The 14,523-nt window shown below is 42.1% G+C and overlaps 1 protein-coding gene across 2 annotated transcripts in view; it reads right to left on the minus strand.

Moving 5' to 3' along the window:
- Positions 1 to 911: 911 nt before the first annotated feature.
- The window catches only part of LOC116841953 (protein bark beetle), a 28,683-nt gene continuing 15,071 nt past the window's right edge, over positions 912 to 14,523 (minus strand). For both annotated transcript variants that reach the window (XM_032810521.1, XM_032810520.1), the window contains 11 exons: positions 13,529 to 14,184; positions 12,423 to 12,882; positions 11,452 to 11,842; positions 10,687 to 11,117; positions 9,960 to 10,205; positions 8,903 to 9,843; positions 7,966 to 8,447; positions 6,790 to 7,663; positions 5,763 to 6,353; positions 4,607 to 5,672; positions 912 to 3,972 (listed from right to left, as the gene is read on the minus strand). In XM_032810521.1, the coding sequence (XP_032666412.1) occupies positions 3,148 to 3,972; positions 4,607 to 5,672; positions 5,763 to 6,353; positions 6,790 to 7,663; positions 7,966 to 8,447; positions 8,903 to 9,843; positions 9,960 to 10,205; positions 10,687 to 11,117; positions 11,452 to 11,842; positions 12,423 to 12,882; positions 13,529 to 14,184 (6,963 nt within the window). In that variant the 3' untranslated portion in view covers positions 912 to 3,147. The remainder of the gene's footprint in view (positions 3,973 to 4,606; positions 5,673 to 5,762; positions 6,354 to 6,789; positions 7,664 to 7,965; positions 8,448 to 8,902; positions 9,844 to 9,959; positions 10,206 to 10,686; positions 11,118 to 11,451; positions 11,843 to 12,422; positions 12,883 to 13,528; positions 14,185 to 14,523) is intronic.

Below are 14,523 nucleotides of genomic sequence, written 5' to 3' on the forward strand. Positions count from 1 at the left end.
GGGGGGGGGGGGGGGGAAAGAAAGAATATTAAACCGAATAATAATATAGAGGATGGCGAATTGTAATGTTCTGTTGGTGAAAGCGGACGCGACGCATTTGTTTAAACGCACATCGACGAATTGACGTTGATAATTAATTAACCAGCGATTCTTATCATTGTAGCTATTTATCATTACAATGATGCGGTCGCGTAGTGAAATCACGTTAGAAATCAGATGGTGATAACGTGTGTCACTGTCGATTGTAGTCCGGACGCATGCGGAGGTACCTGACTAGACGATCTCGATATGAGCCTCCTCTAAGAGTATATATATAGTTATATTAGAAAATTGTATATATATATACACACATAGATATATATATATATATTTACACATTTATACACACACATACACACACGAATAGATGCATATCTGTACAATCGTAAGTTTCCATATCTTTCAGCCGAAGAAATGTCGCGTCTTTTAGACGCGAGAAATGCGGATGGAGCTTCGTGTGCTGGTACGTAAATCGCGTCGCGAGGCCACATCGAGTGTGGTATGCGGATTTTCTTCGTCTATTGTTAGAGAGAGAGAGAGAGAGAGAGAGAGAGAAAAAGAGCGAGAGAGAAAGAGAGAGAGAAAGACGTAGAAAGAATCTCCCACGCCAATGTCCGTTTTGGCGGTTCGAGAAAACGGCTGCGACGAATAGTAACCTGATATTTAATTATGTTATTGACGATATTAATATTAATATATTCGATATTGTTTTGAAAGATGCCCCGTACTGTTTTCGGATCCCATCCGTATATGTATTCCCGTATCATTCCCGTGCGAGAGACGCGTCTCTTTGTGCAAGAAAGAGGAGAATCAGTGATGGGGGAATGTGTGTGTGTTCTCCTGAGGACGAATAATCGAGACGCGCGCGATCCTCCTGGGTTCACATGATTTGTTCGCTTTATTTCTGAAATGTACATAAGGCAGCCTTGTGATCATACAACGATATCATTGTTTCATTCACGCGGAGTACCTATGAGAGAGAACGTAATGTGACTTAACACACTCTTTCCTTCCCGTGGTTAAGCTCGTCGGAACCTCGCTCCGACGCTATCGTAAGAAGTAATCTGCGAAAGCATTCGTCAAATCTACATTCTACGCCATAAATAATTTCACGTTCGTCTATAGGTACTACATATCATGCATACACACACGCATACACGTGCAGGGTGTCCCAGGTACGCACGTGTCCTGCAGGAAAAAGAAAGAAGATCCCGGCAAATTTTTCCACAGCGAAAATTCAGCCCGGACACCCTGTACTTATCGTGCGCCTCGCGAGAAGGCAATTGTTATCGCTACTAAACTTACATGGTACGGACGGATACTTTGTTCTGTATAAAGGCAGGTATATAAAAATGTTCTCGACAACGACGAGTCGGGTGAGATCACCTTACTTAAAGGAGGCAGCGAATTAAGTCTATCGATTAGTGAAGTTACCTCTCCGCGAAATCTAGAACACTCGCACACTACTGCGCGTCGAGCAGTATTAATCGATCTCACCGTGACACAGTGTGCTCAGTGGATGTATCTCTATCGGACTTGCAAGCTCGAATTCGCGAACAACGCGAGTGTCGAGTGAACGAGAGGAGCGTACGCCCTGGCAATTCAGCGGGCCGCTCTCGTATTATTACCTAAAGAAGAAGAAACGATCGATTGAACAATCTATCAATACTCGCGAGAGAGTTACGCACGTCTCGCTTGGCCGAAGTAGACTCAAATTGGACACACTTGGCAGTGTACATTGTTGCATAACACGGCATTAAGTTCGCCACTTTTGGTAACTCCCAGCTCTCCTCTTACGTTGTCAACGTGAAGCATCGGATTGACACAAGAGAGAAAGAAAACTCGTTTCTTTCTTCCGCGAAAAAAAAAACCAACGGACTCTTCGATCAATCCGATACAAGTGCGACTTGTTTATCATTAAATAGCGCTAATGATTCGACGAAGAACAATGTGGACATACAGTGTGCTGATTAAGAATACATGAGGTCTCTCTAGTCTCACAGCTTCGCGATAGTAGAATTAGTCAAACGTAATCCTTACAAATCTCTTACATCGAGTATAAAATCATAATTGAAAACTTCCTCCCTCGTAATACATTAGTATCCAAAAAGAACGCCGTTAACGATTGAATGTCCTTGGAGGATACTCACAAGCTTATCTGAAATAATTGTATCACTCATCTCGTATCAACGGTGTCGTCATTAATAGTCTATTAAATATGCTAACGATCGTAATTGGAATTAAGTAGCACGTCGTCACAATAAATAACGAACTGCCTAACGAAATTCGAATTGCACTCGCAAACTAATGCAAGTTCGTGCAGCGTGAAATCTCAACGAGACGTCTTATTGTCTGAAAGATGAATGTCTATAAGATATTCGAAGACATCTTAGGCGCGTATCAATGGTCGTTGCTTGAAATTTGTCCCTGGTAAGATAGATTTGTGTTCAGAGTTAAATATTCAGACGTGAGTTTCTCAGACTCGTCATAGCGTCTGTAGATTTGCTCGTATTGCATATACTTTTCACACTTCATTTTTATTGAGTTCTCTAGCAATGTAATAAGTGTATTAATTTATTTACTTGTGTAAAACAATTTGAATGCCAAAGGGCAGAAGTTGTCAAAATAGTGTGTGAAATGAATAATAATGAAACAGAGGATTGTGTTAAGTATTTTAGTCACAGGATGAAATTCAAACAAGTATTATATGTAAAAATTCTAACTTAAGGGCCAGCATACATACATTGTCATAAATATAATATATCATATAATGCAATTGAAAAGCTCACGTTAAACTCTAAGTTCAAATCATTTTACTTGGGACAAACCAGACAGACAAAAATGTTTGAAAGACATAGACGTCTTAGTGACGTGTAAAACATATCTTGTTTCAGAGATGTATTTTAGATATTCGTGTTGCCTGAGAAATATCAAGTGACGACTTTCTGTAGTTTTCTGTGGAACGTCTCTTATTGTGCAATCTTTCTAAGTTGGCAGTGCTTGTCTGTACGAGGACGCAAGTAGATTTGGCACACGTGGGTGCCGAGTCAATGGACAACTCTGGTCCAACGAATGTGTACCGTACGTCATCGTCGACGTGCAGTGACTTTACATTGCCGTTTCCAACGGTTGACTCTTGCTGCGCGCTCCCGCCGACAACTGCGTGAGTTCTGTGGGCTCATTGATCAGAAATGCATCCAAATTGGTCTCGAGGAGGGCTTCGCTCTTGGAGCGCAATGGGCGCTCTTCGCTCGTGTCGAAGTTGGTCTCCAAGAGCGCCTCGCTCCTGGGCCTGCTGTTGTCCTCATAGTGATACGGATGCGGCGGTATCGGCGGCTGGAAGTCCGACGGGTATTCCGGCACCGGCTCCGACGCCTGACTGGGCGTTAACGTGGCCGTGTCGTAGGTGCGTCTCGGGTCGTAGTCTACGGGATCGTACGCAGCTGATGCCTCGATGTCCTGCTTCAGCTCGCTCATAGAGTCGGTGAGCGCGAGACTGGAGTGCAATGGCAGCGTGGAAGTGTTGTTGAGGTATGACGAGCTCTCGTTGTTAGCCGTGGGACTGTCCTGCGAGGTCGACTGTACGTTCGGCTGCGAGCTCCAATCGGTGTTGTCCGCGGCGGCGGCGGCGGCGGCGGCCGCGTTCCTCGTGGCGAAAGTGGAGTGATTACGGAAGCCCTCATTGCGATAAGCCAAATCGAACACTGGATTATCGACGCTCTGTGTAGCGGCGTATTTATGATGGCCGGCGCCCTTGAAGTCGCTAGTGCTGGGCGAGTAGCGCGGGTTGTGCGCCTCGTACACGTCATAGCTCTGAGTGTCCTCGATGGAGGAGTTTAGCTGCGACTTGTCCATTGAGTCCAGACTGCCGCCGTTCAGCATGCGTCTATAGTCCATGGACTTAGAGTTCAGCGTGTCCGTGGAGTGTTTAGTCTGAAACACAAACGGTGAGGTTAGAGATTCTCGAGAAGATTGTCGAGTGGGTCGAGTATTTCAACGCGGCAACAGTTAATCTCGCTTTGTGAGACCCATTTTAATAGTCATTACTTGAAACTTGTCTCAAGTGAGATATTCACGTACACATATATCACATATCATGTCATATATATAATTATTAATTGAATTGAAGATTTATCTTTAAATTCAGATTTGAAGATAAATCATGCGAGACAAGTTTCCAAGCACAATTAATACGAATCTTAGAATTTGATGTGTTTTTAATTAAATTTCGATAAAAAATATAACTTAGATTCAACTTTAAATAAAAATCTTATATGCGACAAATTTCACATGACAACTATTAATACTTTACAACTAGATGTGTTTTTTATTTAAGCCGCAATAAAAATTGTAAACATTTGATATGATTTAACTAAAAAAATCAATTAACTGTAAATTCAGATCAAATTATTCCGCAAGTTTCAAGTAACGATTAATTAATAGAGTCTATTGAGTTGAGAAAATCGCAAGTTGCGAAAAAAGAAATTCGAATTTTCTCAAGCGCTTGAAGAGAAAAGCAAAGAATTAATAAAAGTACCGTTGCGTCAAATTTAAAAAGCGTATTTACCGCGATGGGTTTTCGTCTGTAAGAAAGTTCCGTGAAGCCGGTTGTGGAACCGACCGATCGCAGGGAGTGCAAAGATTGCCGGATAGAGTTGCGTCGCTCCAGTCTCTCCAGCTTGCGCTTCTTCGACTTGGACACCCACAGCGCGATGGCCATGGTCAAAAGTGCGAGCGAGAAACCAACAGCTCCCAGAACACCCACCGCAACGATGTCTTTCCTCCATGACAACGGATCGATGTTGACTCTAGGATCGATTTCGCAAATGAACGGATTGGGCTGCGCGCAATGGTCGACCTCGATATTCTGGTACGTGTATGCTGTGCACTGATCCAAACGATCCAGTTGCTGCACCCACACACGCTCCGAGTAGTCGAACCGTTCTTGCTGCTTGCGGGCGAACCTCCAGAGTTCCAGGTAATCCCTCATGATGAACGGCATCGACGCGTTCGCTGATCTGCAAAAGTCTCGCGCGCTGTAGAAGTCCATCGGCGCTCCAATCAGTATGTAGCATGTGTCGCCGACGAGCTCCCAGGCGGGCGGACACTTGCCGCTCAGCACCGACTTGTTGTTCATGTGGAAAGGTTGGTAGTCGACCTGCAGCAGCTCGGGTGAGTCCCCGCGGTCCCTGATGCGTCCCGCCACCGCCAGGGTCTCGTTATATCCCCACCAGTTGTGCCGCGCGTCCACGTGAGACCTCCACATCTCCAGCTGCTGAGATCTGTTCGTCGTGAGCATCTCATAATCGTTGTCGGGATTAAAGAACACGTTGTCAACGTATTGTTGCCCAGGTGTGCCGGCGACTACGGTGCTACGGCCTTCGCGATCAACCGCGTAGTTTTTATAAAAGCCGTTGTGAGACGTGCTCTGGTAAATAGGTAGACGAACTCTCTCGAAGCCAGAGATTTCCAGTAAGTGCATGCCGAGGTTTCCGTGTAGGTAATTGAGCGTCATGTTGCTGACCACTTGCTTCAGCACGATGTTATTCTCGTAGGGAGCGTTGTTCTTGGTGAAATAATTCCTGAATATAGTCACCTCTTGGTAAGGACTGCTCTGACGACCCTCGATGTACCTGCGAGTTCGAGCGAATACGTGCAAAATGATATTATGATTGTGCGATCTTGATATCATAATATGACAATAATATGATAATAATACTTACAATACAGGCTTGTTGAAGTTCTCCGTGAAAAGATTATTATGAATCCATCCCTTGAGGGACGTGGCCGAGCCTCTGGAATCGGCGCGAATAGATAGGCCGCCTTGATTCCGTTGTACCAAATTATTTCTAAAATAAAGCAACTGCGTGTTCTGGACGTCAAACCACAGCGCGGATTTGCACGTGGAGAAGTTGCCGTACAGCTTGTTGCAATTGTTCACGAACTGATTACGCTCGAGCGTCATTATGGCATTCACTTCGCCGGCGTTCGCGTACTTCACAGCGCCTTCGCGACAATTCGATATCACAGAGTAAGAGACGTTGTGCTGTACATCGCGATTAAAACCAATAGCGGATATCGGAAGAGTCACAATCTCCGCGATGAACCCATGCGTGTTGCTGGCGCCGTTAGCGAAGAATCTCACGCTGAGGCTTGGCTCTCGAGTTCTGAACTGTTTCTTCTCATCGGGAGTGTTGATTTCCAAGTGGCCTATCTTCTTGGAAGTGATATTGTAGATGTCACCGTCGTACAGAGTTATGCCGTCGGCGCGACCCGGCTTCCCGGTGGAGTTGTAAAGATTAAATTGCAAGAATCTGCGAAAAAATATGTACATCAATATTTATATTATATTACATATTAATATGTATTATTATTAATATGTACTATTATTAATTTATATATATATTTATATATATATATATATATATTTATATATATATATATATATATATATATATATGTATATATTTTTATTTATATTATATTACACATATATATTGATATTTACCGAGTGACTTTTTAACGGACAAGACATCTGTTTTTCAGAAAGAATTAAAACAGTATAAATTTCTAAAAGACGAATATCTTAGAGACATTTTAAAGATGTCTTTTAGAAATATCTTAGAACAAAAAAATATTTTAAAGATATCTTAAAAACATCTTCGTTTTAGACGTCTTATTCTTTCAGATACTTGTGTTTTAGGTACTTGTTCTATCTAGAAAGATTACAGAAGAAAGGAGATCGCTCACCTAAACCCGAATGGCTTAGACCTGTCGAAGCTGCGGAAGATCTTCACACAGTTCACCGGATAATTGTCGTACTTGTAATAAACGAGCACGCGCTCCTCGATCGTGATCTCCTTCGCGGTGTCGCATATATCGACCATGCTGAACAAGTGATATGGAAAATTGAGGTCCCTCAGCGGCACGAACGAGCTCTCATCCGCCTCACGGCCCTCTCCCGTCAAAGAGAGTATGTTCACGCCGTTGCCAAGAACATTATTGATCGTATTGAATAACAATTCCACCGTGTGTGTGGGTGATATGACATTAATGCCATGATAAGCGCTGCGATCGATATTAACGTGCACCATCGCCGGAGATTTCACGATCGATTGTACGGCGGACGATTTCTCCAGGTGCAGGATTCCGGCACCAGTGATGTTGATGTACTTGAGCGTCGATTCGACGCGTCTCATGGTCTCGTGGGTCACGACGTCGTGGATACGGTGCTCGTACAGATGATGCTCGAATTCGCTGTTCGCGATTCGTATTCCGCCCCAGTAGTCGTGTTCGTCGTCCAGATTGCGCTCGCCGCAATGCAAGAAGACGAAATGTCCGTCCCACGGACACTCGTGACGATGACCGAACAGCTGACCGTTCAATCGGATCTGACAATCCTCGAGATCTTGTTCTTTCCCGGAACACTGCAATGGTTCCGGCCAAGACCAGACCCGCGTCAACGATCCAGGATGGAGCTCATACCTGCGATCGTACGACACGTAGACGTTAAGGGTGTCGTGGCCGAGATGCCGGCACACAACTTCAGCGTTACGCTCAGTGAATCGGTCATCGCATATGGGGATCCACTGCAGAGTCGTTTTGTTGAAGTACTCCAAGAAGCCTGAAATAATCAAAGAGAGAACATTATATGTCATGATGTAAAAAATGAAAAAGTAATATTGTTAATTTTGTTAGCTTGTGAAAATCCAAAATGTCAAACAAAAATGCAAAATGACTAATAACAAAATACAAAATAACAAATGATAAGTAAGTAAAGTGTAAAGTGATATATAAGCAAAATATAAATGACAAATGCAATGTGCAAAATAAATCACGAATGAAATAAGAGAATATCGTGCGACAATTACATAGGATAATAGATAAAATTTATTTACAAACTCGTTAACACGCCTTGCGGCTCACCTTCGTTGTACGACGCGGAGCACTGGCCATACTTGCACAAACGGATCTTTTCTCTCGACATCGAAACGAGATTAGCTAGATTAGCGGAACTTCTAAACGGCGCTGCATTGGCGAACGTGGAGTTGTTCACAGCCGCTCGCTTCATTGGCCGCATTATGATCTCATGACCGGATACGCCGACGGCTTTCAGCGTCCCCAGGACCAGGATACCGACGTTGGGGGCGAATTCCATCACGACGTCGGGATAAATGTGCAGAGTGGCTTCCGGCATGACCGTGATGTCGGAAAGTACGACGTATGGTTCTGGTCTCGCGTGCAACGACACACTCTCGACTATGCGACCACCCAGATTGTTCAGGTCGATTTCTTGATTAATATGCCACGATGCGGAGATAGACGAATCCAACGAGTCACTCGTCAAGTACGGCCGGTAATTGGCCACCGCGTGGTCGTTCCAATCGTCGAAGTCGAAGATTCTCCGTCTACGAAGAAACGTATGTGAATTTTGTTTCAGACAGATCTCGAATCGAATTAAGCAACGATCATATAATTTTCTCTTAAGAACAGAAATGTGAAAAATGGAAAGTTCTATGGAAACTTTAAAGAAATCATTTAACTTTTCAAATATAGAAATATGGAACCTTTCACATAAAACTTTTTACTTCTCATTTTACATGTCATTTTCCTAAGAAAAAGTTGCATGATCGCCAACCAGAAGTCGTGTAACATACACAGTTGCTACTTTAATCAGATTTCAAATCAAAATAACAAACATAAATGTAAAAAGAGTATATATATCAATTAATTAACATTATTTATAGTTCATCAATAAGTAATATGCAACAAATAATTTGCTTTTACTAAAAATTAATTTGCTTTTACTTAAACTTTCTAGAACATAAAATTGATATTTTATTGTTTATTATGTATAGTTTACCTTATACCGGCGTCATCCGCCGTGCCCCACCAATTTTCCATGACGTCCACTTCGTTGTTAATTTTGGCTGTCCTAATACCCGCGAGTAACTCATAATCCAACGAGTTTTCACCGAAAAGATTTCGGTTGATTCGCACTTTCTGTATTCCGTGGAAACCGACGACGTAGCTGGGATCATCGAAGGTGCGACGCGGCCCCATGCCGACGACGTCGTACCTGTTCCGCTTGATCTCGTTGTAGTAAAAGCGCGCGTCCACGACGCCGAGGATCTCCGACTGGCTGTCCGCGTGGAACTCGACCATGTAGGCGCCGCTATTACCGTCGATGCGATTATTGTCGATCCTGATCCGCTTCTCCATACCGCGCACGGATATCAGGCCGGTCTTGCAACGGTTGCTGTCGAAGCGATTGTGGGAGATGTTGAGGTGCGCGAAGTGGCCGTCCACCACGAAGCCGAAGTTCTCGTTGTTCCGCCAGGTGTTGTTGCTGAAGTACAACGAGTGCGTGAAATTTTCGTTATACTGCCACACGTCCGGTAGCAACACTTCGAAACCACCGCCGCGATTTCTCTCGACGGTACTGTCCTGCATTATCCAATGGAAGAGATTATTGGAATGCCTGGCGTCGCGGCTGAACTGATGTATCCCTTTGCCGTTGTCCGTGATCAGGCTGTCGTTAATGTGAATGGAAATCTCAGACATGTTGGACTGATAGATATTCCAGTACGGCGAGTACACGTAAACGGCCTCCTCGCGATTGTGCGAAATCTCACATCCGATCAGCTGAATGGTCTCGTTGGCCTTCCGCAGGAAGTGGTCTCCGATCTCGTTCAGGTACCGATTGTAGTAGAACGCGAGCACGCCTTTCTGGTTGCTCTTAATTCGCGTCTTCATTACCACCAGGGAAGGTATGGGACCGCTGACGATTTTGTTGGGAATATTCTGTGAATGTAATGTCTCTCGTGAATGTAATATCACTATATGTGAGTCTCAACGATTTATCGACAAGTTATCCTTTTTATATCGTTCATTATATGATGTTTGCGTTCAAAGCGTACCTGCACTGGAGATAAAAGCGACGTGACGGCCAAGACAACTCCGCCGATAGCGTTCTCGCCGCTCTCGTACTGCAAGATCACCACAAAGGAGCTGGACGAGACGGGGAACACGCCCAGATCCCGCTTTACGTGCCAATTAATCTGATTCTTGTTGAGAAGCTGCGAGTTGTACAGCGTTATCTGTTCCGTGCTTCGATTTTCTATCGGATTTAGCAGTTGGATACCAATGACGTAGCCTGGAGTGCACTGTAAAACAGGAGAAGTTGTAACGTTAAGAGAAGTTATGACTGGATGTTGTTTTTCATTTAGTAATGCAAGTCGATAGCAAAATTTTTCCTCCATATTCAATAAATAATAAAGTTTTATTAAGTTATCTTAAGATAATACTTTTGTCGACTTGTGTCAATAAGTAAAAGGCACTCACTATGAATTAACTCATATTTGCAACATTAGAAAATTTAGAAAATAAAGAAAAAAATACATATATAATGATAAGAATACCATATATATCATAGAATTTCTTTTTCTTTAGATTGGTATTAAGAAAATGAATCAAAACGCATGATTTTTGTGATTCGATCCATCTTCAGTAAGAAATTGCGATTTGAAAAATCCTTTTGTGCAATGTAGCCAAGTGAAACGATATATTTATTCCTAAATGGCTCAAGAGAATTTGTACAAAAATTATTGATCGTTCGCAATTAAAGTGCGAAACGAAAGAACTCACTTTAATATTGATGATACGACGGATAGACTCGCCAGCCACTTTGGATGTTACGATATACTTGGTTTCGCCGTTGGCGAGTTCGATGTTCCGGTTCGATTCCGGCAAAAAGATAGGATTGTACGGAGAGTCGACAGTGGTGTCTGGCGTACGCAAGAACCAACCCGCGAATTCTCTCTGTTGCACGGCCGAGAGCGCGGGATTATGCCTTATTCCGGCGACTTTGTTGCTCTCGATTTTCGAACCGATAATCCGCATGCCGAGCTGCTTGAAGCTGACGCCGCTGCCGCCGTTTTGCGAAAACTCGCTGTTCATCACGGTGTTTATTGCGTCCGCCGAGTAGATGTCCGAGTATAAGACTCCTAAGCCGTCTTGCAGATTGTTAACGATCTTGACACCGTCCAAAGAGTGTCGAGCGAAATCAATTTGCAGAGCTGTTGTGAAATACATTGTCGTTTTTTATGTACTATTCAATTTTTAACTTTATGTACTATTCAAGTTTTAACTTTACTCTCCGCATATTTTTGCGCGACGCGTTAACAGTTTATACTCTTAAATATTGTCAAATTAAATAAAAAGAATTCACTTGTCAACAGTTATAGTATATAATTTTAAATAAAATAAACTAAATAAAATAAAATAAATAAAAATAAAATAAAATAAAATAAAATAAAATAATTTTAAATAAAATATACCACAATTTTATGCCAAAATTCTCAAAGTGGCGGTAAACGTGTTAACGATTACGTGCAGAAATTACAAAATCACCTGGCTTGAACGAGTTCGTTCTGTAATCCAGCAAGCCCGCCTTTTCGATCGTCAGATATTGCAGGTCGCTTCTCTGAGCCAACGGCCCCAACCTGAGACCTGCCCATGCCGGCTGCAAACACCTGACACCGACGTCGTTTGTGTGAGTGCATGAGTTTTCAAAGTCCTGCTGCTGCTCTGCCCGACACTTCGTGATGTCGTTGTCATACTCGGTGCATTGCACATTGCTGAGAAGTATATCTTCGTTTATCCCCGCATTTGGGATTTGCGAGCGTTCCATAAACCAGTTGTCGGAATCGAGGATGTAGCCTAACTGATGGCAAACCAGCGCCGCGTCCACAATCGTCCATCCATAGTTGCACACGGTTCCCCATTTATTTCCAATTTTTATCTTTTTCACAGGAGAAGAAAAAAAGAGAGTTAGACTACAAATTTCTTTTTCTTCTCATCTCAACACTCGAATATTATTAGCTAGCAAACACAGCGATGTAATATATATAACTCATAAGTACATAAAAAAAAAGAATTATACTATATAAATTTGGTCACTGTATGACCGTTATACGTAATTATACATGTCTATACCGGAAAAAATGCTGTTGTAAAAATGTAATTGAAGTAAATGTTTATGTTTGTGGCAATGGTGTCAAAATTTAGTTCAATAAAACTATTTTGTTTTCTCTCTCTTTGTTTACATAATAGAATTATATAATAGATAATTTTTGTTATATAGTAGAATTTTTTTTTGTATAATAGAATCTTGTTCTCTGAATCTCTTTGTTTATATAATAGAATTTTTTTCCGTATATACATATATAATTAAATATAATTTATATATAATCATATATATATATATATATATAATTTTTTATAATTATAAATAATTTTTTTAACTGGAATATAGATTAACAGAGACTATCGATTAAATGTGTTTGCTAGGTATAAATCGCATCAATATGATTTGGATCTACCTGTAATCTTCCTTCGAGATTCGTCTGGCCACCAAGAAGCCGCACTGGAACAGTCTCCACTTCGTCGATTTGACTCATCATATACTCCTCTTCCTCGGTTTTATTAGCCGGTCCCATAACAAGCTCTTCCTTGAGAGTGAACAAGATATTGCTGGGCCCCTTACCGCGCGCGTCCAACTTGCCGGCGACCATCATACCCACAGCCGGTGGGAAGCGTAATGTGACGCCCGGCTGCAAGATCAATTTACCCCCTGGTCTCACGTTGATGTCTCGTTCGACGATGTACTCGCCGGCTCTCAGCTCCTCTTGGCCGTCGACCTCGCCGCCGACGAGATTTGTGCCGGGTGTGACGAACTGCGGGACGAACGTTGGATTCGAGATGATGGTATTCGCGGCGGGATTGCTGCTGTGCAGCAAGTAAGGCAGATACTCGATCTTGGCGAGATTGTATCTGTCCTTCCTGCAAATGTGACGAACATTACAGTGGTATTTCGTGATGGCGATTTAGTGACAGTAACATAAATAAAATAAAATAATAGTAGTATAATTAATTATGTGAAAATAAAGACTTTCCTACAATCTACAAACTCGTTAAATTAAAAACTTATAAGAGCCACACGTAAAGAAGTGATGGCGCTAACAAATGTCTGCGGACGAAAACTGGTTTATCATATCGCAAAGAAGTATTTCGTTGCAGAAAATTAATCAAACGTTTTGATCCTAGCCTTAGAGTCTTTTTAATATAGTAGGAAATATAGAAAGATGTAAAAAGCTTCATAAATGCGATGATTGAGTATAAGTCTTTAATGTAACGAGTTTGATTGTATTAGATTGATACAAAAAATTTGCAATTTTTCTATTAAATTACCGTAAAAAAAATTAAGAGGAAAATAAGAAGTTTTCGTTAAATACGTAAAAAAATACGGAATCGATGTTAACTATTATGTTGTTGTTATTCGTAAAAATTAATATTTTAATTAATTAATTAATTAATCCTTCGAAATTGAATAATTCTGTTTTCTATTTTATTTGACAAATCTAATAGCATCAATCTAATAAATGTAAGAGCGACTTTGATTGATAATAGCAACAAAGTAAAAACGCACCTATAAAACAGTCGATCGAATATCTTCTTTTCGTCGGTGAATCCCAACCAGTTGTAAGTGCAATTAATAATCTTGCTCTGATCCTCCAGTTGGGAACCGATCTCGTAACGCGACTCATGATTGTGCAGGATATTACGGAAGACTTCGACATTGCTCGAAGACACAACGACGACAGCGGCCACCCTGGAGCGCGGTATCAACTTGACACTCGATGTTAAACCATCGTTGTCGAACAGTTCACGGACGCGATTGTCTCGCAGGAAGTTCCTCGTGAACAGCAGACTCTGCACGTCGCTGTAAGGCGACAGGCCGATGCTAACTACGAAAGTGCCGCGATTATAGTAGAACTCGTTGTGTCGAATCACGACGTCGGCGGGCAGGATATTGAACTCTTCGTAGAGCGGATTCCTGATGAGAATCCCGCCGCCCGCTTGTTCTTTAAAGTGATTGTACTCTATGGTGCCGTGAAGATTGAGCGCCGGATACAATTTGATCGCTAACTTGACATTCCTGATGAACGAGTTGTGTCCGATCTGTAGTCTCAACAGTCCGTTGTCCTTCCTCCAACTGGATTCCACTTGCAGCGCCGTCTCCAGGCTAGTATTGAACCAATTGCCGGTTATATTCACGTACGAGTTGCCGGTTGAATTGCCGATCTGCGAAGAGACAGAAAAAAGACTTTTAAGTCAATTCATGGCAAATATACAAGATGTCTCACACTCTCCTCCGGGCATTTTGTGAGGACGTAGAACAAGTTGAGATGAACATAAAAGTCCTATACCGTTTTGCGATATTCGCAATAATTATCGAGATATTAATTATAGAAAACTTGTAAATGATCATGCAGAATATGATAAATGTTATAATAGCGACGACTGCCGTCGTATATTTATACTTTAGATCAAATTGAACAAAAAAGTCCTTTACCATTTTGCAAATAATCACATAGATTTTTAATTATTAATTAAAGAAAACAAGTGCATTATCACGCAAAA

The sequence above is a fragment of the Odontomachus brunneus genome, unplaced genomic scaffold (assembly GCF_010583005.1).
Source record: "Odontomachus brunneus isolate Ranch 3 - 2012 unplaced genomic scaffold, Obru_v1 Obru_scaffold_019, whole genome shotgun sequence".
In the NCBI taxonomy this organism is placed as follows: domain Eukaryota; kingdom Metazoa; phylum Arthropoda; class Insecta; order Hymenoptera; family Formicidae; genus Odontomachus; species Odontomachus brunneus.